Here is a 24923-nt window from a genome sequence, read left to right on the forward strand (position 1 = left end):
GTGCAGATGTGGACACAACAGAAGCATCATTTATGCTCCTGCTACACAAAATGAGAGGAAAAGGTCCACTTAATATCTGGAGAAAGATTAAAAGTAGCTTTTGTTTCTCATGAATTTTAATTTACAGTGTTTCCTCCTCAAAGAAACATGGTATTCATTCTATGTACTTACTTTGTGTAATATTTTAGGCCATAGCAGTTACAACTATTAAATAACGTAGTTTTATCAAAGATTATGGTTAATCTTTGTGATGTCACTTTTACACCAAGTGACTTGGAGCTGTCCAGGCTGTCACACATTAAAGCTGAGCTATAAAACACCTCCATTACTTGCACACGAGTCACTGGTTACATTCCCAAAATGTGGACAACTTGAAGAGTCAAGAGACATTTTTCAAAGTGGTAAGATAGGGACAATTTTGCAGAAGACTCCAGTGCAACCCACTCACCTGCCCAACAGTAACTGGATTGCTCTTTCTTCAGAGTTTAGGCCAAACTGCTGACCTGAAACTTCAGACCCAAAGTGATGGGAATCTTCAGGAGTGGGCACAAAACTGGACTTCAAGCCTTTTGGGCTCCTGGGTAACAGTGATGGAAGCATGGACAGCAGTAAAATGAAAAATAAAGACATTAGGGCACACTCAATATTAATCTGTTAATTGGACTATCTTTTTTTTTCTGGGAAGTCCAAAGTAATCTACTTTAACACAAATACAAACAGTTCCTGCAGAAATAAATGAAATAGAGAGTTTCCAATAGCATCACTGACTATCAAAGACAATGACACTGCCTTCTGGTTATCACAGAGTAGCAGGCAATATTCATATTTTCCCAAAGAAAAACCAAGAAATCTAAGTTTCTTTTCTCCTAAGAAAAAAAAACCTGCATTTAGGTCACCAATTACTTCCCTGAAAAGCTGTTCTTTGTGATGCAGTGCCATTTCACTTGCACCTTCTTGAGCTACTCTTATTCCCTACCAACATTTAATTTTTTCTTGTCAAATAACTTTGAACTGAATACAAATACTAAGAAGTGATATTAAAATCAATGACTTAAATCAAGGCTTACTACACAAAGATTGAAATGAATTCACAAAATTTAGGCATTGATTCACAGGTAGAAATTAACTTCCCATTTGAATGATGTGCTGCTTTCACCCTAAATGAATCCTAAAACACATCCTGTGAATCTCAGTATCTACAGTTTTCCAGATAAAGCCTCAAAATTTATGGTTTAGAGTTTAAATCTCACTTCCCCAATTCAAACTCACTTTGTTGGTGCTTTAAAATCATCTGTGTCTATAAAATGAGACATTTTATTCAGTTTCATCTCCATGTCTGGGCTGGACTTCATTGCAGAAAGAACCATGGCATCACGGAGTTTACTGCCTTGATCCAAGAGAGCTGGGAAATAAGCAGAAGGATGATATTTCAGCATTCAAATAAAATTAAAAGCAACGTGTAAACATGATAAATGTGTCAGCTACAGTCAGGAAACTTTCTGTTTTTCTCTGAAAAGAGATCTTGATGCACTGGGGATTAAATATGTTTTATACACCAGAAAACAGCTCAGCTGGGAGGGAGGGAGAGTGATCCTCCATCAATCTCCCACTCAGCTGTACAAGGAACCTGTCTGCACACATGTCAGGTATTGGAAGGGCATTATTAGGATACAGAGGCAGGACTGATTTAGGGAAGAGTAGTTTGCCACTTTAGGATGTCTAATTTTTGTTCTTTTCCATAAATATGAAACTCAAAAGACAGTACATATGCAAACGTGCCCTACTCCAATGCTTCTTTCAGTCCAGCCCAGGCAACGGTGGGTTTTAACTAAAAATTTAAATAATTTAAATTTTTAACTTAAATAATTGTATAAATGCATATATATATATATAAGTATTATAATAATTATTTTGATTTTAGTTTTAATTAAAATAATTTAAAATTTTAAATACTTTTTTTTTTTTAAATTTGGTGCAATGCAGCAGGAGGGTGTAAGTCTCTCTCTCCCTTCAGAAAAATCTCATCTCCAGACAGGCACATGAAATATCATCAAGTTTGTAGTGAAGTCTACAAGCTGAAGCCAGCTGCACACACACCTGACAGCAGGTCCTTTGGAGCTGGGTTGTGCATGGAGAGCACCTGTGCCTTCCTTCTGGGAAGAGCTTCAGGATCAGTGCTGCTGGGAAATGGCAGGAGCTGATCTGAAGGATTCAGCTTCAGATGTTCATCTGGTAAAATCACATGGGCATGAGGAGCAGAAAAGGTGTCCTGCATGTTTTCAGAGTTCTCTTGGTAGAGCAAATGGTCCTTTCCTCTAGTGAAAAATAAAACATAATTTCAGTAACAACTCAAGTGGGTGAGTGAAAGGATTCAGAACTCTCCAAAATCTCCCTTCAGGACATGCTCCAAAAGGAAACATGACATTTTATTTTAATGATTCCTTGCCTGCCACTGAGACCATCAGAGAGAACAACCCAAGCTGCAAGTAACAGACCTTTTTAATAAAAGCTTTTTAAAAGACCTTTTTCACAAGATCATGTTGTGACAGCACAAGAGGGAACAGATTCCCACCGCCAGAGGGTGGGTGGGAAGTCATGCAAGGTTTAGGTTAGATACCAGGAGGAAGTTCCTTGCTGGTGCATGGAGAGAACACAGGCTACCCAGAGAAGCTGTGGCTGCCTCATCCCTGGAAATGTCCAAGGCCAGGCTGGATGGGATTTGGAGCAACCTGGGCTAGTGGAAGGTGTTCTGGCAGCAGGGCTGAAATGAGATGAACCTTAAGATCCCTTCCAACCCAAATTATTCTGTGATTCGACGATTTGAGGCACCTCTTGTGTGAACTTGCATGACTTAAACTAAATCAACGTAAGATGCAAATTTCTATCAGACAAGAAATTGTCCCTGTCACCTCAGACACCCTCAACATTCTGTACATTTCATGTAAAATGTACTTTTGAAAAGATCAAGCATCCTATAACTCACAAGTGCACTACCAGTAGTAAAGAATTCTGTGTGAACTGCAAAATAAACCACAATTTTGTCAAGAGGGAAAAAAAGGTACCTGAGAGTTGTGGCTTTGCTGCTGTCAACAGGCTCCTGTTCAGCAGTCACCTGTGTGTGCCTGGGCTGGGAAGGAGCAGGAGGCTGGGGCCTGCTGCTTCCCTGAGCAGCAGCAGCATCTGAAGCTCCTTCTGTGGTCGGCACAGAGCTGCTGGTGTCATACAGCTCTGGCAGAGGCTCTAGAACCAGTGAGACCTGAAAGACAAAATACAAAAATATGACTTTGTTATTTTCTTAATCAAGTGCAGCAAATACTGCATTTAACTTCACTTGTTGTGCAATGGAAAACTGTTGCTTTTCCACATAAAGCAATATTTATATTACACAGCTATGCCACATATTTACAACTACTCGTTTCTCTTCCATGTCTTCAAATCCCACTCAATTATCTTTCATAATCAATTTTCCACAGCCAGGGCTGCAAGACAGAACTTTCTTAATTTCAGGTGTCAAAATCTTCTATTAGTCCACCCCAGTGAAGTGTAAGAACCAAATACCTACTTTTAAATCCACTGTTAATACTCACTATCAGTGTAGAGATGACCACATGTTTCTTATTATGCTCAACTACCCCACATCCCTCTAAACAAAATAAAGTCAACACCGCCAGTATTTGTTTTTTCATTTGTTACCTTAGCTCAGGAATGCCCTGGACAGAGCAGGCCTGCAGTGTGCCATGTTCAGCCTGATCCTGCAGCTGATTATACCGGAGTCCCAGCACAGAGCTTATAATACCGAGCAAAGACATGCAGACTACCTGCAGCTCCCCGAGTTTTTCCGATGTGGGCGACAGCACAGCAAACGAGCCTTTGATGGGATGGCTGGGAGACAGCTGCGACAGTTCAGTGATCTGTGCTCTGCCAAGGGGGAGGTGGTCCAGTTTAGTCAGAACCTCCAGGACAAGAACACCCATATCTGCAAAAATCAATCTTCAGGTCAGTCTCACGGTCACAACTCACACTATTTGGCTAAAATGTCAGAAATGCAGAGATAAACATTAAGCTATACCAGGAAATTACGATAACGGGCAGCAGGTAAAGGAGGGTCTATGCAGACTCCGCTGCTGGCAATAAATAATGCTGGCAAGGACGGGATTATCCGCAAAGGAACGCTTAGGCAGGACAAGGGAAACGGCTCACCGCCGCCGGGGGTAGCCCCGCTGGGCAGCACACCCCGAACCCGCCCCAGCCCCCTGGCACACCCAGACCGCGCCCCCGCCCAGCGCGATCCCGGCGGCGTGCCCGGGGTGCCCCGGGCCCGGCCCGTACCTGCCCGGCCCGTACCTGCCAGGTAGGCGGCGAGCTGCCGCGGCCCGCAGCGCACGGCGAAGCGGGCGCTGGTCCTGCCCGCGGGCTGCCCGGCCCGCCCGGCGGGCTGCAGCACGGTGCCGCCGGAGCTCTCGCCCCACCACCGCAGGCGCACCACGGCGGGCGGCTGCGGGGCCGCCCACTGCACGCGGGGCACGGTGCAGCGCAGGAAGCAGCGCGGCGGGCCCCGCACCAGCGGCGGCAGGCTGGTGGCGGCGGCGCCGGGGTCGCCAGCACCTGCAGGCATAGGGGGCGTCAGCGGCCCGCACGTCGCCCGCGCCGCCCCCCGTCCCACCGCAGCTCGCTTCCTTTCCCCCCGCATCCCGCCGAGGCCCCGCTCCGCCGCCCGTCCCTCCCCGCACCTCCCCTCCGCCGCATCCCGCCAGCGCCGCCCGCCAGGCAACGGCCGCCGCGGCGGGGACTACAGCTCCCGTCACGCCCCGCGCCCCGTAGGGCGCAGCGGCGACCCGGACTACAGCTCCCGTGGTGCCCTGCGGACGGGTGCGCTCGGAGCCGCGAGGCGGCGCTGTTGGGGGAGCCGCTTCCGGCGGGGCGGGGCGGGGCGGCGGGGGCGGCTCGGGGGTCCCGGTGTTCCCGGTGTTCCCGGTGCGTCCCTAGCTGTCATGTCGGCCCTGGAGAAGCAGCTGCATCTGGGCCGCCTCCCGCCTCGGCCCCCGCTGCCCGGCGGCGGCGGCCAGTCCGGGTCCAAGATGCGCATGGGGTAGGCGGAGGAAGGGCAGGGGCGGATGCGGAGACCGGGGGGGAGACCGGGGGGAAAGGTTACAACGGAGGGGAGGATCTGGAGGGAGGAGGCTCGTGCTGGGGGATCTGGGGCGCGAATCGTCATTGCTGGGGGATCTGGGCTGGGAATGATCATTACTGGGGGATCTGGACAGGGACGGTCATTACTGAGGGATCTGGATAGAGTGGTGGTCATTTTTGGGGATCTGGGCTGGGAATGGTCAGTACTGGAGAGTCTGGACTGGGAATGGTCATTATCGGGGGGATCTGGACAGAGAATGGTCATTACTGGGGGATCTGGGCTGGGAATGGTCATTACTGGGGGATCTGGACAGAGGAGTGGTCACTACTGGGGGATCTGGACAGAGGGGTGGTCACTACTAGGGGATCTGGACAGAGGGGTGGTCATTACTGGGGGATCTGGACAGAGGGGTGGTCATTACTGGGGGATCTGGACAGAGGGGTGGTCACTACTGGGGGATCTGGACAGAGGGGTGGTCACTACTAGGGGATCTGGACAGAGAGGTGGTCATTCGTAGGGGTTCTGGAGGGAGGGTTGGTCCTACCTCCCAGTGCTCCAGGACAGTGACATCTGGATCAAACTTCTCCATCTGCTAAGGTATCACTGCCCAGAGTCTCCTCAGGCTGGGGAAGGTGGCATGTGCTGGGATCAGCTCTGCAGCCCTTTTCTCCTAGTCCTGTTGCCATCACTGCTAGGAGGAAGGGTCAAGCACCATGTCTGGGTGATACCTCAGAGTGTGGCTGGGGAGAGAGGTGTTGGAGAATCTCAGGAGCTGAATTACTCAGCTGGAGTTGGACCTTGATAATCCTTGTGGTGGGTCCCTTTCCAATTCAGAATATTCCATGATTCTGTGAAACGAGACTTCTCAGCTGCAGGCACGCATGTGGAGTAGGTGAGCTCTGTGACTTTAATCCCAGTTTAAATCTGCATTTCCAGATGATGGAAAAGCCCGGGATACTCTTTAATATTTTAAGCAGGCGTTGAGAGCACATTTTGGGAGCTGTGGGAGACATTTGACCAGTGCCTAAGGGTGTAGCATATATTAATTTATATAATTCTTCCTCTCTTACCATGCATTGGAGGGGTTTTAAATTCTGCTAGGGAAATGGCTATAAATGAAAGTTTATTTTCTGTTGTTTTATAAACCTCTTTTTTTCTTTTTCAAATGCTTTCAGAGAGCACTGATACAAAATCCAGTGTTGTAGTTAAGGGTCAAGAATTCCCCTGGAATTCTTCCCTTGGAAGCAGTGGGGAGTAGTTCATAATCGTGCTGTGGATGCACAGCATGGCTGTATTTGTGACTTACCACTCTGCCACCCCGTAAATCCCTTCACAGGTGATGTTCCTGTTGTGGGAGGTGCTGCACATCCAACATGGAGTGGCCTCATCCAGAGGGGCTTGGGGCTTCTGTGAAAAGGAGACAGGAGGAAGAGGGGTAGAAAGTTTAGCTTAAGCTAAATTTATCCTTATCAAAGTTCAGTTCAGTACAAACAAGTGCAAGATTCCCCCTGAAGAGAATTCCACCAAAAGAGAATGGGATTAGTTGTACAAGGAAAACACAGTGTAATTTACAGTGCTGGCAGATGTACAGGACTGCACTGAAATACACCTTCAGAATTCAAACTTTTACAGGGAACACAAATAACTAAACTTAGGAACACATTTCTTTGCTGCATTAAGCATCTCGCATTTATAAATGCGATTTATTTCTGCACTTTCAATTTCTTGAATTGCAAGCCAGGCTATTTAAAAAATGGGTTTAAACTTAACATCTAAGAGTACCAGCAACTTGATTGTTCCATGGCTAAATCCTCTGACTGGTGTGTTGGCACTTTCTTTTTATTCCTTTTTTTTTTCCACCATGCAGGTCATCTTAATGTGACTGTGGTGTGGCTGAAAGCAGACCTTGAGAAGCAGGGGGTCAAGCATGTGAGATTGCTACAGAAAAGTAGAATTTACTGAGGACTTCCTAACCAAAATAAAGCCTTACCATTTTTGGTAATATGCTGTTAAAATGTTAATATTTGTTCCAGTAGCTCAAAAAAAAAAAAAATGCTGCATTTAAATACTTGAAAATAAACTTGTTTCTAGCTTTTTCTTTTTTTGCCATTTTTCAGTACAAACACTTGCTAATGTCTCTCTGTGTGATAGTCTCATTTGAGAAGTCAAACTGGCCAAAGCAAATTGAATCATGGAATAGTTCAGGTTGGAAAAGGCCTCTAAGATCTTGGAGTCCAGCTGTTTCCCCAGCCCTGCCAGGGTCACCACCACTGTCCCACGTCCCCAGGTGCCACATCCACACAGCTTTCAATGTCTGCAGAGATGGGGACTCACCTGCCCTGGGCAGCTGTGCCAGGCTGTACAGCCCTTTGGGGAAGGAGTTTTCCCTGATCCCCAGCATGGCTCCTATGGCATGGTTTGGACTGGGTTTTATGGGAGCATGGGATGTGTGCTTGGAATTTCACTGTATTCATAGCATGTGGCGTCGATTGCTGCTTTGCTAGCACAGTCTCCTCCCTGGATTTAAGTGCTCTCCAGCAGAGCTGTCCAATGAAAGGATGGTTCCAAAAGGCTCTTTCCAAAGGAAGTGGAGCTTCTCTTCAGCAGTACGTGAAACTCAGCCACCGAGAGGAATTGGGAGTCCATTCCTTTATGAGCGCCCATGGCCAAGGCTGTCTTGGGAATTGCCTGCGTGTTGCAAGTGATTCCTTCCAATTGCTCGGCTGAAATGCAAACAAAATCAGGCTTCATGGCCTGATTCTTTTGTAAAGTCACTGGTGGAGCAAGATGCCCCAGACCCAGGGCAGCAGTTCCCAACAGCTGTAGCAGCTTCTGCATTTCCTGTCTTGCTTTTTGCCTTTTGTTTTTTGCTAGTGGCTCATTCAAAGTCAAGCACTCGCATAGGATTTAAAAGTGAAAGTCAGTTTGCTGTTCCTTTCCAATGTGTGAGTAAAAATCATGTAAAAATCTCTGAAGATCTTTTAATTGTCTAGAAGGACATGATTGGATCAGATCTGTGTAATTCAGTCGTGGAAATTCCAACTAGTTTTTTCCTTTTGAATCCATTTTTTCCCCTTGGAATCCTTTTAATAAAAAAAATATTTATGTATTCAGCATCTCTAAGGCAGAACTTAAGATACTGTCCTTGTCAATTTTTAGAATTTCTAAATACAACTTGTCAGCCCTGGCAGTTCTTACTCGTAGATGATGTTTGATTTGGTTGGGTTCAAATATGATGCGAGAACGAAATCTCTTGATTCATGCACTTGTTCTATATTTGCCTTAGTAGTTTTAAATAGGAAGTCTCAGCAGAAAAAGGACTTTCTGAAAATGGTTCTTTCTGCTTGGTGCAACCTTTTTTTTCTTTTTTTTTTCCATTTTAGGAAAATACCTGAGAGAAAACCCCTTCCAAAACTGGGGAGAGATTTGCTAATGTGGGTGTCTTAGGGATTGAGGACGTGATAAAGAGGACAAACTGCACAATAAGATAAAACATCTGCAGAGGGTACCCAGAATTTGTTTTGTAATTCCAGTTTAATATGCTGGCTGGCTGGATGGATGGCTTGGAGTTTAAGGATCATTCTAGAAAAGTTATTATGTCAGATCATTTCTGTTTTGGTTTGCTGGATACTTTAAAAAGCTGTAATTAGTTCTGTCAGCTTAAATATTGGTCAGCAAAATATGGCTTCAGCATAGGAAGGTGCAAAACCACAGCTGCTGTTTATTGGGCACACTTCTAATTTTGAATGTGTGTTGATGCTTCACTAAAAAAAGCAGCTCTAGAAAAACTCAAAATCAAAGATTCTTTTCTTTGGAGAAATGTTTTTACTCAACCCTCTGTGATCACCTGGAATTTTGTGGAAAACTGCACATTTATTCTGCCCTTTTGGGGGTTCAGTGTTAAAGTGAGGTCACTCATGTTTCCTCAGCATTGCTTGGAGGCCAGTATTTTGTTTTAAATCATGATCAACGTGTATTTGCATCAGAGGTGGTGATTGTTTTTAATTCCCAGCTCCTCTTCACTTTCTGCTCCAATTCCCTTGCAAACATAGGAGTTCTGCTGCATGTTTTTCCCAGACACTTCATGCATGACACAACTACTAACATTTTCTCTGGAGGTGTTCATTCTTGTTAATTGGGATCATTGCTAAATGCATCAGTGTGGCAAGCTCCTGGGGAAGGGCTCTGCCTGGGTTTCATGGATTCCTCTTGCAGTTCCTGAGATACTCTCCATGGATCTGCCTTGGATCCTCATCTGCCTGCCTCTTGCATGAAAATTCTAGCGTTGGATCTCTGCTGTCAGAAATGGCACTTGAAGGAGACACAAAAATTCTCATCCCTGGCAGTGTCCAAGGCCAGGCTGGGTGGGGCTTGGAGCAGCCTGGTCTGGTGAAAGGTGATTTCTTGGTGCCAGCCAAGAGGCTGCTGTGTTCCCCTGTAGGACACTGTCCATCCTGTAGCCCTCCTTCCACAGAAATGGGTTTATTTGGCACACAGCCCTAGCTCTTCATCCCGCATGGCACAGTCAGTCAGCCCTTTCCCCATGCTCTGCCTCCCCTGCAGGTAAGAGGTTCCCTTACAGACTCCTGGTGTCACAGCAGTGCAGGGGCTGGGTTACCAGGGAGTTCCTGCTGCTCGCCAGATTTATGGATTATGTGGGAGGGGGTGTAGCCAGGCAGATGGCAATATTTACTGATCACCTGGAATTGCTCAGGGCAGTGGAACCCAAAAGTAACATGCTGTGCAAAAGTCTGACTGCAGTTGAAATGCTGCATTTTGAAAGGGTGATGGAATTTATTTTCGCTAACTGCACATCCTACCTATTCAAAAACCGGAGGAGGGAAATCATCCAAGCTGTGGGCAGTTCTCTCCATCTCCGGAAAGAACCAGAACTGGTATGGAGAGAGCATGTGATCAGGGCTGGGCTGGCTTCCAGGGAAAAATTAAGCTTTGAATGTGATATTTTTTTCCTTGATCAGACAATGAGATTAAGCTGAGGCAGTAAAAGAGATTAATATTTTCTGGATTTTTGTAGGTGTGTGACATCTCATTTTATTTAATTGAGATTTAACAAGAAATCTGGAAACCCACAGGAGGGAATTTGATTCATTCATGGGGTGGCTGTTTATGTTTCATATCCTAGAAACACCAGGGGAACAGAAATTTTGGTTCTACAGAATTAAAAAGCTGCTTTGTGTGTTATTTTCTATTCATTTAGGAAGCCAAGGATTCAGGAGAAACTTCTTCAGCAGGGATTTTTCTGCTGTGAAGGTCTTTCACCCCTCACGCCCATGCTTGATTTTAATATTCTGTTCTGCCTGCCTGCCTCTCCCAGAAGAGTTGAAGTGCAAAGAAACATGGTTAAAATGGTGCACTGTTACTCATCCTGTATCCTGGGCTTGAATTGAGGCTAATTATGCCACTTCCAAAATTAAACACTACTCGTTCAGCCTTACCGAGTAAATACCAGCCCGAGAAATAAATTCTGCATCAACTGAGTCATCAGGAAAATTCTGATTGCAGAGCCTTTTGTCAGTAATGGGGGTACAAGGAGAGGGCACAGCTGCACCTTTTGAAGAAAGCAAAACATATATTGGTTTGTCAGCTGGTCATCTTTTGTCCATGGGTCATTGCAAACTCGGAGGTTATACTGGAACAGTATCACTGTTCTGTTTATTTTCCCTTGGCTTGGGTCTGTGTAGTCTAAATCACCATTGTTCAGTCTTCCTTGGAATTACTTGATGAGGAAAATACTCTTTTTCTGTTTCCACTACATTTCCTCAATAGGAGCAACAATTAGGGAGGGGGAAAAGGGGAGGATTTCTTCACTGACAATAAAATCCTGAGTATTGTGGTTGTATGGGAATTTCACTGATGCGCCATTTGCTTCCAGTCTGAACTGTTGTGTAACATCAGCATGTTCTCTTCAGTGAGAGGAGGCCTGGATGCCAATTTCAGTGGAAGACTTTAAAAATAACTCTTCCTTATGGAATTTTTCCTGTTTTGCAGCCCTGGAAGAAAGCGTGATTTTTCACCAGTGCTTTGGAGCCAATACTTTGAGTCCATGGAGGACGTTGTGGTAGAAAATGACACTGGCAAGGATATATCCTTTTTTTTCCCTGTTGAATTTGTCATAATCTCAGAGACTGGGGAGGTGTCACATTTTGTTTAGTTTATTGGGGTTTTTCTGTTTTTTCATGTGTCCCTTCTCATCTTCCATTATGCCTCTTGCAGTCACTAGAACTCTCCTTTCTAGACTGACCGTTAAACTGTACCTAGCAAGGCCAATTCATGATACTGCTTCTTTAGTATTCATTAATTTTCAAAAAGTGTTTCCAACAGTTCAATAGCATATTTTGCAGGGAAACACTCATCAGGTGTTCGTAATTCAAACCATGTTGGGACCAAAGCTGTTCATTGATTTTTATTAACTACAGTTAGTTAAGTGGCAATCACTGAACTGTCTGCTCAGGATTAATAGCAGCAGTACAACAGATAAACCTCGACAGAACACGTAGATGTGAATAAATACTTCCAGATTTCTGGCCAAGGCAGAGGTTGTGATGCCATCAGTGTCTTCTGGCTGTGCCAGATAGAGATTTTTGAGATTTTCCTCTCCTAGATAGGAATGCCATTAGGAAAACCAAACTTCCAAGTTACTTCTCTCCAAACACACTGGGAGGTGTGAGATCTCTGCTCAGTGCCTGAAACTGTGACCAGCACATGAGACAAGTCGCTTCATCAGCTGGAGTTTGTACAAAGGGGGTGTGCTGGAGCTCTGAGCAGGGCAGGGCAGGGGGCACCAACCCAGTCATTAATTCAGCTGCTTCCACAGTTCACAGCTGTCCACAGCCTTTCATATGGTTTCTCAAGCTTCTGCTGAAGGGAGCAGAATATGTATGTCCCAAACAACTAAGACTTGCTTGAATTTGGGATGCTTCTATACACAACCTATCCAAATAGGTTTATTACACTTTTTTATTTTATATTAAACTCCTGGGGGAGTGCACAGCCCTTCATCAAATGTGGACGAGGTGCCCCTCATGAATCATGGAGCCAGCAGAGCATGGTTTGGGTGGGAAGGGACCTTAAAGCTCACCCGGTGCCACTCCCTGCAATGGGCAGAGGCACCTCCCACTGTCCCAGCTGCTCCCAGCCCTGTCCAGCCTGGCCTTGGGCACTGCCAGGGATCCAGGGGCAGCCACAGCTGCTCTGGGCACCTGTGCCAGGGCTGCCCACCCTCCCAGGGAGCAATTGCTTATGAACATTTAACCTAAATCTCCCCTCTTCTAGTTTAAAACCATTCCCTTGTCCTCTCATTATCTTGCCCGTCTAAAAAATAACTACTTTTTTTACTAATGGGTTTCTAGTTTTCTCTTAGTTCATTTTTCTGTTGTGCTCAGGGAGAAAAGGACAGGGGATGAGGAAATTACAGGATGGGAGAAAACCTGGGCAGCAGGAATACAAATCTTGAAGCTTAAATTGAATTACATTTTTGTCCAGGTAATGCTTGAACATTCCTGTTGGTCAGAGAAATGAAGGGTAGAAATAAAATACTCCTGGGTATTGCAAGCTCCAAAATTCATTCTAGGGCCTTGAAGTAACTCTGTGAAATGTCCTTAACTGTTCATACACTTTTCGAATTTACAAAAGTGGGGTGGAGGGACCTGTCTTGCTGCTGTTACATGGTGGAGGCCACTCTGCTCTGTCCTGGGCTGTGTTTACTGTAAGTAAAGCTGCTGCTCTCTAGAAATAAATGTGTGTAAGTGGAGCTCTCTGAGCGTGGAAGGCAGTTATCCATTCATCTCTGGAAAACAGTATTGCTTAGGGCATGGGCACCTTGCAGATGGAGGGTTTGGGAATATTGGAAAATACTAATTTGTGTATTCAGTGGGTTTGGGGAAAGCAACTGCTTCAGTCCTTTAAGAATTGAATAGCTGAAAAGCCAAAATAAGAGGACTGGGTAGCTTTGAGGTCTGGGTAGCTTTTGCCAATTGTGTAGGTGGTTCTGTTGAGAATCCCTACTTCTGCTGGGCTGTTATTTAAATAATTAATGATTCCTTAACACAGAAGTCTTCCTATCAACAAAACATGCCACTTCTCTGTGATGCCTGAAATAACTTAGTTAAATGGATCTGTCAGGGACAAATAGAGCCATAATTGTGTTGCATTTGTTATATTCTGCCTTACCTTAAAAAGATTCCTTGGCTGCTCCCCTGACCTCTTTGGACTAATCAATTTTTATACATTTCAGTAAAATTCTATTATTTGAGAGCAAACTGAACAGGCACTGCAAAGCAGCTTCTTCTCCTATGTGTCAGCCATGGAGCCTAGAGTAATTTTGTACCATGTGGGGCTTTAAAAGCAAGGGAGTCCCTTTATTGTCCGTAATCCCACTGCTGTTCCAGTTTACAGAGGTGCTGCAGGGCTTGAATTTGTGATCCTAGGAAACCCATGTCATGTCTTATGCCCAGTGAAATAACTGTCCTCATTAACAGTGGCCACAAGGAGGGTCTTTGGCTCTTTAAGGACAGTCTTATGGAATATTTTTCCTTGTGCTCCGTAACACCCCATCCAGTCCAGGTTCAGCCATTTTGGTGGCCATGGATCCCACTTTGCAAACAATATTCTCTCTGTTTCTCCTTGCAGTCTGCAATCATTAGCAGGATCCAGTGTAGGATTGTGGCTTTAGATCTCCGAGGCCACGGTAAGTCAAAGAAGTAAATCAGGACTCAAATCAGCATGTTACATGCTCCCATTTTTTAAAGGAGATGCAATGAATTCCTCACAGGATGACTAGAAAAACATCCTTAAGGAATTCCAATTTTGATTCAAAAGCAGGGATAGAAGACTGGCTTCTGTCAGAAGCTCAGAGCCCCTGAACTTTTGTGTGGGTGCACTACTTCCTTCCGCCAAGCTTTCTTCCATATTTCCATAACCTGTAGATGGTATTTGCCATGAGAAATAAGGGCTGTTCTTTCATTTTTAGATCCATATAGAACAGTTATGGGCAGTGTTTCCTACCCATAGAACCAAGTGTTCCTGTTAATTCTGTGTTTCTTAATTATTCATGTTCATTGCAGTAGGCTTGCTCTTCATATCTATGCCTAAAAGCTTTGTACCATCACTGCTGTAAGTCCTGAGGGGGCCTGAAGTCTTTCAATCTAAGTGAACTTAACTTGGGTTGGGTTTTTTTCAGGAGAAACAAAAGTAAGGAATCCTGAAGATCTGTCTGCAGAGACTATGTCAAAGTAAGGAAACTTATGCTCATTTTCCTTTTCACAAACCTCCCTCCATTTTCTTTCCTTGGCTGAACAATAAACTACTGGTGTGCACGCAGCCTTCATTCAAAGGAGCTGGAAGATAGTTTAATTTCATGTGATTCTGGTGGTTTTCCCTTTTTTCCTGCCATTGTGGGACAGTTTGAAATGATGTCTCTCCCAGCTGAGTTAGATTCCAAGAACTGGAGTTGTTCTCTGAGTACCCTGAGTTTTTAAACAGTGAGCACTTTAAACCTGCAACATGCTGAAGAGTTCCTAATGGAGTTGGAATGCTTTCCTTAGACATCCATGGGTACTTTAGCCTGAAATCACCAGTCTGACTCTTCCTCAGCCCTTGGAGTGAGTGTTGAGAGCGGGCCCACATTGGCCTGGTAACACCCCCGAAGTCTGGGTCACAGACAGGATTTTCAAGCATAGAATTGCTTTTTCAAGCTGTCATGACCTGCTTTGGCATGCAAATCCAACCCCCCCTCGACAAAACTGTAAGAAAAGCAAATACTCACTGCTAAGCACATTATGTTCTGCCCGTATTTAGTACAAAGAGACTCTTTGCTGTGACTACAACTAAATGATGAAGGATTTTGCAACCTTCCCATGGACAAATCCACTTGGTTTGTTGAGGGGAGGCCATGTGTGAAATGTATTCTGACTTCCATTGTATACCTTATTCCTGCTGCTTATGCCTTGTCAGATCCTGATGTGTAACTGTCCTGAGGAGATGCTGGATTAAATTATTAGAATATTTTAGATCTGGAGCAGCACTGCTGTGGGGGGAAAGCAAGTTCCTTTTGTTTTGAAACCTTCCCCTCATCTTAGCAATGAGCTTCAAACTTAGTCCTGAATATCTTTTCAATAAGAGCCTTAAGTTATAGCTGGTGTTCCTGTTTGTTCTTTTAAATCAAATCCTCAAGAATTTTCTCTAGCAGAGGAAACAAGTTGGTCAACCTGTTCATTTTTTTCACTTGTTTTCCATTTTCAGTACTGCTCAGTTCTTGGGTTCCTCTGAATGGTTGAAGTCAGGAAAGCCAGTTGGAGGGGGTGTCTTTAACCTGTTCTTCAGTAGATTTCAGTTGTTAGCTGTGCTGCTGTTTTGGGGTTTGAGAACCATATCTGCCAGCCTTCCCATCCTGGCAAAAGTGCCGAGAAGTGACAGCTTCAGTTTAGCAGTGGGTGCCTTATGGGAGGGATGGGGAAGTTGTCCCTTGCCTTGTGCCATCTGTGCTCATAGAGAGTCTCAATCTTTTTGCTCGTGCTCAGTGTTGTTCAACTTCGCCATGGTCAGTAGGGCCCAGTTATTTTTCTCTCAAATTTCCAGTTTCTTCTTTTAAGAACAATTAATTTCTTGGTTTGTGCTTCCATGCAAGATGATTTGACAGCTTTTTCTCACCTTTTATTTAACATTCCCACCAGCAAGTGTCAACTTAAAATGTTTTCTACAAGGAATCACAGAATTGGGGCTGGAAGGGACTATAAATTTCATCCATATGGGCAGGGACACCTTCCACTAGACCAGGTTGCTTGAATATCTTTTCAATTAGTATCCTTTAAATGAGGATTCTGTTAATAACAAGAGAAAGTACATGGATGTTCAGGAAAGCATTGGCTTGCAGGGTTTCCTGCTTTGGTGCTGAGATGCAGCAGTGACAGGAGAATAAAGGTGTCAGTCACCTGCAGGTTTGGGGAGGCTTTGGGGCCGCACACCCGTGACTCGTGTGGGGTGTTCCTCACCCTGCCCGGGCAGGGCCGTGCAGGCTGTGCTGTCAGGGAGGCCTTGGGGTCACACACCGTGTGGGGTGTCCAGGCTGTGCTGTCAGAGGGGCTTTGGGGTCACACACCGTGTGGGGTGTCCCTCACGCCGTGCAGGCTGTGCTGTCAGGGAGGTGTCAGGTGTCCCTCACACCGTGCACACTGTGCTGTCAGGGAGGTGTCAGGTGTCCCTCACACCACGCACACTGTGCTGTCAGGGAGGTGTCCCTCACGCCGTGCAGGCTGTGCTGTCAGGGAGGTGTCAGGTGTCCCTCACACCGTGCACACTGTGCTCTCAGGGAGGTGTCGGGGGTCCCTCACACCGTGCACACTGTGCTGTCAGGGAGGTGTCAGGTGTCCCTCACACCATGCACACTGTGCTGTCAGGGAGGTGTCGGGTGTCCCTCATGCCATGCAGGCTGTGCTGTCAGGCTGTCAGGTGTCCCTCACACCGTGCATACTGTGCTGTCAGGGAGGTGTCGGGTGTCCCTCACACCATGCACACTGTGCTCTCAGGGAGGTGTCAGGTGTCCCTCACAGCATGCACACTGTGCTCTCAGGGAGGTGTCCCTCACACCATGCACACTGTGCTGTCAGGGAGGTGTCGGGTGTCCCTCACGCCGTGCAGGCTGTGCTCTCAGGGAGGTGTCGGGTGTCCCTCACGCCATGCAGGCTGTGCTGTCCCCACAGAGACGTGGGGAGCGTGGTGGAGGCGCTGTACGGGGACCTGCCGCCGCCCATCATGCTGATCGGGCACAGCATGGGCGGCGCCATCGCCGTGCACACGGCCGCCGCCAACCTGGTGCCCAGCCTGCTGGGGCTCTGCATGATCGACGTCGTGGAAGGTGAGTCTGGCAGCCCTCCCAGCCCTCAGCTGGGCTCCTGCCTTCACCTCTTCTCTTAGCCCCCAGTCCCTGCATACAGAAGGGTTTGGCCCGTTTCTCAACCAATTCCATCAGATCAAATCGTACGCATACAAAAATCTTTCCGGTGTGACCTCTCCTTTTCTGTTTCCCAGGTTTTTCCCTCTTTGCTTTTTTCCTGCTAATTTCACAGAATCAGAGACTCAGCTGGGTTGGAAAAGACCTTTGAGATCATTGAGTCAAACCCATGACCATACACCACCTTGTCAACTAGACCGTGGCACTAATTTCTTTGAAACACTTTCTTGATGGGGAAGAGGGTGGGTTTTGCTGTAATACTTGGTGCTAATAAATGATTGCTTCTTTCTCTTACTGTCTGAACATCCTACCTATACAAATAGCAATTTTCCACTATGACAGTTGGCTTGGTAGTACTAGTCTGTACTTTCCTTAGCAGCATTAAATCACTGGGGAACTCCAGCTCCCTCTGAGGGTGTTGCAGCCAGTTTTGTATAGAGGGATGTGGCAATAATTTCATCAGATGCCATGAAGTTGATAAAGATGATGCCATTTGCCTTTAGGTACAGCCATGGATGCCTTGAACAGCATGCAGAACTTCCTAAGGAGTCGGCCCAAAACATTCAAGTCACTTGAGAACGCCATAGAGTGGAGGTACAGCTTGGGCTCAGTGTCTCCAGTCACTTGTCTGTGTAGCTTGACTCCCAAAGGAAACAAAGTTCTTATAATTTGGCTGTTCACAGGCCCTCTCACAGCCCCCTGCCCTGCGTTTAACCCTGGTTCACTGTTTCCCCACCAGCACTTCTCCCTCTTTCTCACAGTTACAGTGACAACAGCAGGTTCATGTAAGTTTAGCAGGAGCCACTCCATTCAGTCTGAGAGCAGGAGCTTTGGGAATAGTTTGGGGAAATCCTGAGCTGTAGAGGAGTTTAACTCCTGTTTCTGGGCCTGCTGATTATTGAATCTCTTCAGTAAATATTTCTGTCTTCTGGTTATTTTTTTTTCCTAGTGTAAAAAGTGGACAGATAAGAAATCTCGAATCTGCCAGAGTTTCTATGGTCGGTCAAGTCAAACAGTAGGTGGCCTTTGGTTTATTTAATTTATTATTTTAATTTTTTTTTTTTTCTGTTTTACAATACCACTGCTGTGTAAGTGCACTTGAAAATGAAATTTTCTTCAACCAAAATTGATGAACATGTATGGTTTAATCCTGGATGGTGTTCTGGTTTGGAGTTTTTTCTTTTGTTAGGGAATCAGTTTCGGATTTTATTTGCACAGGTGCGAAGGGGCTGCCAGTCCTGAATGCCCCAAAGCCATAGTCGAGGGAATTATTGAGGAAGAGGAGGAGGAGGATGAGGATGAGGAAGGGGGAGGCTCTGTCAACAAAAGGAAGAAAGAGGATGACACAGAGGTAAGGAATTTGTTGCTGTGTTCTCAGCTTCCCCTGCAAGAGCTGTCACCTGTGGTTATCCAAGTCATTCTGACATGAAAGGGAGCCACTCCAGGGAGACAAAACTGGATCACAGCCAAGCCCAAATGTTCAGACAATTTGTGAGCTATTTGTGTCAGTAAACAATAGCAAATTGATTGCCCTGAATCCTTTGGTCTTCTCCTGAAGGCTCTTCCTCTCTTGGTGTAGCTCTTGTTGATTTTCTTGTTCCCTACTCATATGCTTTGATTTGGAGAGAGATTCAGAAGCAAGGAGGGTCCTCCCTGCAAGCATGTAATCCACCAGAGGGAGCCAGTATTTTTAAATTTTTTATGACTATATATTTATGCATTTCAAAGTGGCTCCCTGAGTTGTTTTTCTTTCTGCTGTTTTACTCATCTCTCATGCAGAGCTCTCTCTCCTCCCTGCAGATAAAGAAGGAGCATTTATACACATGGCGAATCGAGCTGGCCAAAACAGAAAAGTACTGGGATGGCTGGTTCAGGGGTTTATCCAACCTCTTCCTGAGCTGTCCAACTCCAAAGCTTTTGCTTTTAGCTGGTATGTGTCTCTTCCAGTCCTGGTGTGCACTTCAGTGGTGTCACACGTGTATTTTAGAGAGCAGGTCAGCACTGGGCTCCTGTATTTCCTGGGAATATCTGGGCTTCTCTGTGTCTCTTAAAGTAGCTTGGTGTGATGTGAACTCAAGTGGAAGTCAAATACAGCTTTAGGCCCTTTTTGCAGGAAATACAGCATGTAAATATCCTTTCAAGTTTTAGGGAGGGCTGTGCTCTTCCATTTTTTAGCTGTGTTTCTTTCCTGTCACTTTACTCTCTCAAGGTGCAGCAGTGAAATGTCCTTTTTGTGGGTGTCAAAGGTGTTTATTTTCTGTTTTTCAAGCTAATGTCTCTTTTAAAATATGGAGTAAAGCCTGGTTCATAGAGTTGTGTTCTCTCTGGCTGTTCTCCAGTTTGTTTATTTGATTTCAGGTGTTGACAGGCTGGATAAAGATCTGACCATTGGACAGATGCAAGGTAAGTATTTAATATTGTTACTCCAGCCTTACTGTAATGCTCTTTTTGCATGACAGCTCATTGCTATGGGTAAAATCAAATATCCAAACAAATGGGCATTAAGGAATTTGTCCATCCCAAAATGTTCTCCTACTGTGGTCAAGGAAAAGTGGGGAAAATGAGGAGGGAAAGGTTCCATTTGAAGGGCTGTTGCCACGGGTTTTGTTCAGTCCAGTGTTCAGTGCTCCCAGCAGTGGAGCTGCCACACTTCCCTTGGATCAGAATCAGTGTCTGTGAGGGTTTCTTTCTAATCAATTTTTTCCCTTTCTAGCTACTACATTCCTGATGTTCCTAGCTAGAACACTTGGAACCATTCAAAATTATCCCATCTCCCAGTGGTTCTGACAGATAGCAGACCAAGATTAAGGACCTTCATTCATGTTTTGGGGTTTGGGTTGGGTTTCCCCCCCATCCTGGCTCTCCAGTACTGGAAAGCAGTATTGGATAGCAGGATGTTACCTTAAGGTAAATCCAGTAAGAGTTCCAGCTCTGACACGTGCCTGCATCGAGAAGCTCTGCGAAGCTCAGCTTCATTTTGGCTCCTGGGAACCTGTCCTAGTTACACCTGGAGAAGGTGCATTAGGCAGCTGGTCCATGCTTTCTTTGGGCACCGCAGGCTGTGCATGGTGTGGGGTCTGCCAAGGCTTCCTGCCCTCCCTGGGGCCTCTTTCCTAGCCTTGCTGAGGTTAGTTGGTGCAGAGTGAGGTCTGTGTGCTGGCTCTCAATCCACAGGGAAGTTCCAGATGCAGGTCCTCCCGCAGTGTGGCCACGCGGTCCATGAAGACGCTCCGGACAAGGTGAGCCCCACCGTGGGGTGGAAGCTACAGGCTGGGATCTGAAATGCAAAAAGGGATCTGCTCCTTCCCATGGAGCAGAGATCATACTTCAGGGGTGTGTTTTGGAACGACAACTGGCTTTCACAAGCAGCTTGGATTTTTTAGCTGTCTGGAAAGCCCTGGCTAAGATGTTACATGCCACAGGGCTGGGCTATGGATTTAACTCTCAGGCTCATGGTGATGGACCTAATTCCAGCCATGTGGAGTGTGGATTTCTCCTCCCTTCCTTTCCTCATGCAGTTCCCCACTATCCCTTGCACTAAGCTGCAGCTTTAGGGGCTGGTCTGTGTTTTGTTGAGTTGGGTGGCTCACATTTTCCAAATAGAAACCAAATGTTCCTGAAGCAGCTTTGACAGAGCAGTGCTGCTTCTGGGCACTGCTGGAGTTTGTGTCCAGATGGAAGCAGGAATGCGTTGCAGCCAGTGGAGACTGTGGTTGGGAGCACATCTGGTTTTAAAGCTCATTCTGCACTGACAGCTGTGTTAAAACTCAGCCTTTCTGTGCTTCACTTTAACCAGTCTGAAATAGGTATTTTTATCTAAACATACTGAGTTCTTAAGTTGTTACTCTTTTTTTATACATTCTAAGCAGTATTGGCCAGGTTGGATGGGGCTTGGAGCAGCCTGGTCTAGTGGAAGGTGTCTCTGCCCATGGCAGGGGTTGGAACAGGATGAGCTTTAATGTTCCTCCCAAGCCAAACCATTTCAGGTTACTGTCTTGCATCCTGAATTTACATTTTCTCCCTGCTAAACTTAGACATTGTTTTAAGAATTACTGAAATGGGTGGAGAAAAAGTTTGGTCACTTCTTGATGGCAGGCTCAGTGTTGGAGTAAAGCTGGAACTGTGTTACACAGAACTCTTGTTTTGAAGGAGCAAACAGTTCAGCAAGAGAATCCTGAGGACATGAAGTGTTGTTGGAAATCCTGCAGGCTTTGAAAACTGAGAGGGTTTTGTGTTCTCTTTGTGTCCCTTTAAATCCTGGCTATTTTTTTTCCCTTCTCTCAGGTTGCTGAAGCTGTTGCAACGTTCCTGATCCGTCACAGGTTTACAGAGCCCATTGGTGGATTCCAGTGGTAAGGCTCCCTGGAGCTGTGTCCCTGAGCAGAGCTGCTGTGCTCACTGCCTGTTTGACTCTCGAGGTGGGAGGTTGGAATTTTAGCATGTTGCTAAAAACCACAGATAAACAAATAGCTCTGAATCACAGCCAGGAATACATTTGGTGTGTGTGTTCCTTTTAAATTTCTCAGGTATTTACATGTGCTGATGGAACCTCCTTCCTTGGAAGGGAGGAACAAAGCAGATTTCTTTCTTTATAGCTTGCCAGAAAGCAAAAAGACAAATTTTATGGCATTTAGCTTAAATAATATTCCATTAAGTAACCAAGGCCCTGTGTTGTGGAAACAATTTGCATCACACTCCCTTGTTATGTGTAAATAGGGAGAGAGGGAGAGGACCTAAGGCCTTTACAGCTGAATTTAGGTTGTCACAAAGTTTGCAGAGAATACCTTAATGCTAACATGGGGTCTTTCTTCCATTCTCTTTTTTGCCTTCTAGTGTGTTTCCTGCTTGTTAATATCCTGGTGTTCTCCAGCACTGATTCCCATTGTAAATAAACTGCACCAGAGGCCACTGTGATGTATCCATATCCTCTCATCTCCCAGTCCAGCAGCAGTGAGAAGTTGGTGTGAGATTCATCCCCTAGAACTAGTACTCCAGAATATCTAAATTCTTAGGGACTTCCTTGCTGGGAAGCAGCTTCTACTGAAGACCATGAAAAGCTCTTCAGGCCCTTGGAAGTGGGATCCTCTTCTCTGCTGCCACAAGGAAAGACCTCCTGGAATCCCATGTAGTTGATCATACCAATCTCCATCAATTCTCAGGCTTTCTTGGACCAAACAGCAGAAGGGCTGTTGGCAGTCCAGATCCACTGAGGGCATTGCAACGCAGCCAAAGGCTTCAGGATTTCTCTGTGGAATCAGAATCATCACTTGGAAGTGCCCCTTAGGTTTGGGTTTTATATATACGCTTTCCTTTCCCCCTAGAGAGACAAGGAATCGGCTTCATTGGGAGCTCAGGTTTCATCTCACCAGCGCCAGCCTTAGGTTAAGCTGTGGGAAAAGCCTGGAGCCGCTTTCCTGGGCAGAGTTGGATGGGATTGTAAATCAAAAAGGCAAGGAGGGGACTGTCAGCTCCATTTCAGAGTCTTGCAGTTTTTCTAGTGCTTGTTTCAAGTCCTCTCTACGAAGAAAAGCCTGGATAGCTCCATCTGCTACAGACACATCCCAGGCCAGAGGACTCTGAACCTGCATTTATGGGGAAGACCCAAGAGCAGCAGGGACAATGTCGTCAACAGGCAGTTTGGCTGTTTTCTGCCCCTAGAATGTGTTTGTTCTTCCCTCCTTGTACCTGCCACACACAGCTGAGCAGAGATCAGCACCTTTGGGATGGAAAAATATGGAATGGACTGTAGGAAATGCCCTGGGAGAGCTTGGAGTCAGTCCTGCTGATGTTGATGCAGAGGTGTAGGCAGCTGTTCTCCCCAGTACTGAGGAAGGACCTTGTTTCCACTGTTGCTTCCTAGATCATTTTGCTGCCCCAGAATTCCATGAGCACAGAGAGCTTTTGTTCAGGGTTCAGTTATCCACAGAGGCTGGGCTTGCTGGGCTTGCTTTCACATAAGAGTCACTTTTGAGTGTAAAACCAGACATGTTTTGGAGCAGTTTTCCTCACTATTTTGCTGGGGGATGTCTGAAATCCCTTTTTTTTTTTGCCTGGTGTCCATAACCCCTTGCTGCTGTCCGATGATTTTAACCCTGCTCTGCCGAGGCAAAGTTCTGTGGGGATTTGGGAGCTGCCCTATGCATCCCATGACAAGAACCATCAGGAATTCTTGGCATTTGAGAGGTGCAGATGGCAAAGTGTTTAGCCATGGCCTTGTGCCTGGTGGGCATCCACTTAGCTGTGATTCACCCTGGCCTTGCTCCGTGTGCCCTCCCTGACACATCAGGTTGGGAAGCACCTGGATTGGAGACAGGAAAGCCTCTTTCCAGAGAGGAATGCCCTCCTGGCACTTTGGCCATCGGCACTCAGGTGTTACAAGAGCAGTTGCTCCTTCTCTGTGCTTCCCTCTGTGAGTCACAATGTCAATGTATTATTTGGTGTTGCATCCACCCTGGTTTAGTTCCTGATGGATTCCATGGATCTTCAGTAGTCGAGATGCAAAATAGTTCTTTCCCCAGCCTTGTCCCAAAATGGCCAAAATTCTCTTTCGAAGGCGACTCTCTTTGTTCAGATTGTTAGGGATTAAATAATCCAGTTGTAGATCCAGAGCCTCACTTCCCAGGGTCATACTCATGAATGATCGTGGTGAAGTCACATTCCCCCGTGGTGAAGTCACTTGGAGAGTCTGACTTGGAGTGATTCCTCGCGTTATCCCTTTGATTTGTGAGCTCGTAAAAACGCCCAACCAAACAGAACCCTCCGTGGAAACCAAATCAGTTTTGTATTCTGTAGAAGCACCACTGGAAAAGGAATGATTTCTGAAATCCTGTAGGCTCCCTGGGATTCTGTTTTGTTGTTAACATTGAGTGAATGAAAAGAAAATAAATATTTCCAGAGCCTATTTAATTGAATGGTGCGTTGCTCCATGGCAGCTCCCTGCCCTGCCTTGCCCTGGAGAGGTGGCTGTTCAGGGACTCGTGTGGTACTGGATTAAAAATACAGATTCCTGGAGCAGCAGCAGCACTGTGGGGGTGGGTGGAAGGGAAATTCCTTTTGGCTCTGTCAAGCCATGTACATTTTTGAGACTGTACTTCTGTCTGAGAAATATTAATGCTCCTGGCTGCAGTTTCCAGGGGCTGCAGACTGGGATAAATGGCATTTGGTGAAGGATACACAGGCTGCGGTTAACATAACTGCAGAGAAAAGGAATCTTGGCTCATGAGAGACAGAGACACAGAGAAATCCCCACCCCAAAATTCCCAGCTTTGCATTTTTCCTGCAGCCTTTGGATTACTTAGAAACCTCTCTTGGTTTTGTTTCACTTGTTGGATTGAGGGTCAGTTGCCACTTTCCCAATGGAAGATCCCAAGGAGCAGGAGCAGGAGATGCACTTTGGGATGCTGGTTTGTTGCAGGCTTCATTTTAATTGAATAAATAAAATAAATATCTAAGACCTAGGATGGGTTTTGCCAGATTATGTGTACTGGACAAAGCCATCAGGGGTTTGCAGATGACTGCAGCATTGGGACTGTTGGGAAAAGATCATTTCCTATATTGCCAAAGCAGGTGCTCTTGCTTTGAATAAATCAGTCCTTGAGTAAGGAATTAAACTTGGGCCTGGGGCTCTCCAGCCAGAATTTTCCCCTCAGATTGTGATAGGGGGTCTGCAGAGGTGATACAGCAATAGGTAAAGTTGTTATTTTTCCCCTTTGGCTTGGGAACCTGAAGAAGCCTATTCCAGCTCTGCTTTCCACACGTTTGTGATTTGCAAGCAGCATTGGGATGACTTGCAAAAGGTGGAGCTGGGAAATACAGACCTTGGAG

At 45.9% G+C, this 24923-nt stretch overlaps 2 protein-coding genes across 8 annotated transcripts in view; one reads left to right on the plus strand and one right to left on the minus strand.

Annotated features, from left to right (window-relative positions):
• C2CD3 (C2 domain containing 3 centriole elongation regulator) overlaps positions 1-4773 on the minus strand; it is a 38584-nt gene extending 33811 nt beyond the window's left edge. For all 6 annotated transcript variants that reach the window (XM_056494933.1, XM_056494959.1, XM_056494939.1 and 3 more), the window contains exons 1-7: positions 4731-4773; positions 4345-4605; positions 3819-3976; positions 3063-3256; positions 2098-2315; positions 1270-1402; positions 449-577 (exon numbers count right to left, since the gene is read on the minus strand). In XM_056494933.1, the coding sequence (XP_056350908.1) occupies positions 449-577; positions 1270-1402; positions 2098-2315; positions 3063-3256; positions 3819-3976; positions 4345-4605; positions 4731-4746 (1109 nt within the window). In that variant the 5' untranslated portion in view covers positions 4747-4773. The remainder of the gene's footprint in view (positions 1-448; positions 578-1269; positions 1403-2097; positions 2316-3062; positions 3257-3818; positions 3977-4344; positions 4606-4730) is intronic.
• Positions 4774-4891: 118 nt separating this feature from the next.
• PPME1 (protein phosphatase methylesterase 1) lies at positions 4892-24000 on the plus strand. 2 transcript variants are annotated; one of them, XM_056494981.1, is made up of 14 exons: positions 4892-5089; positions 11141-11234; positions 12765-12857; positions 13781-13838; positions 14331-14382; positions 16849-17003; positions 17603-17693; positions 18049-18114; positions 18318-18450; positions 18900-19029; positions 19458-19502; positions 20274-20338; positions 21384-21451; positions 21933-24000. In XM_056494981.1, the coding sequence occupies exons 1-14, from the start codon at positions 4992-4994 to the stop codon at positions 21949-21951; spliced, it is 1167 nt and encodes a 388-aa protein (XP_056350956.1). In that variant the 5' UTR covers positions 4892-4991; the 3' UTR covers positions 21952-24000. The 2 variants fall into 2 exon arrangements, with proteins under 2 accessions (XP_056350956.1, XP_056350964.1); XM_056494989.1 differs by lacking the exon at positions 4892-5089 and having other exon boundaries at positions 11145-11234; positions 12767-12857.
• The last annotated feature ends 923 nt before the right edge of the window (positions 24001-24923 follow it).

This window comes from Oenanthe melanoleuca, chromosome 1 (assembly GCF_029582105.1).
Source record: "Oenanthe melanoleuca isolate GR-GAL-2019-014 chromosome 1, OMel1.0, whole genome shotgun sequence".
In the NCBI taxonomy this organism is placed as follows: domain Eukaryota; kingdom Metazoa; phylum Chordata; class Aves; order Passeriformes; family Muscicapidae; genus Oenanthe; species Oenanthe melanoleuca.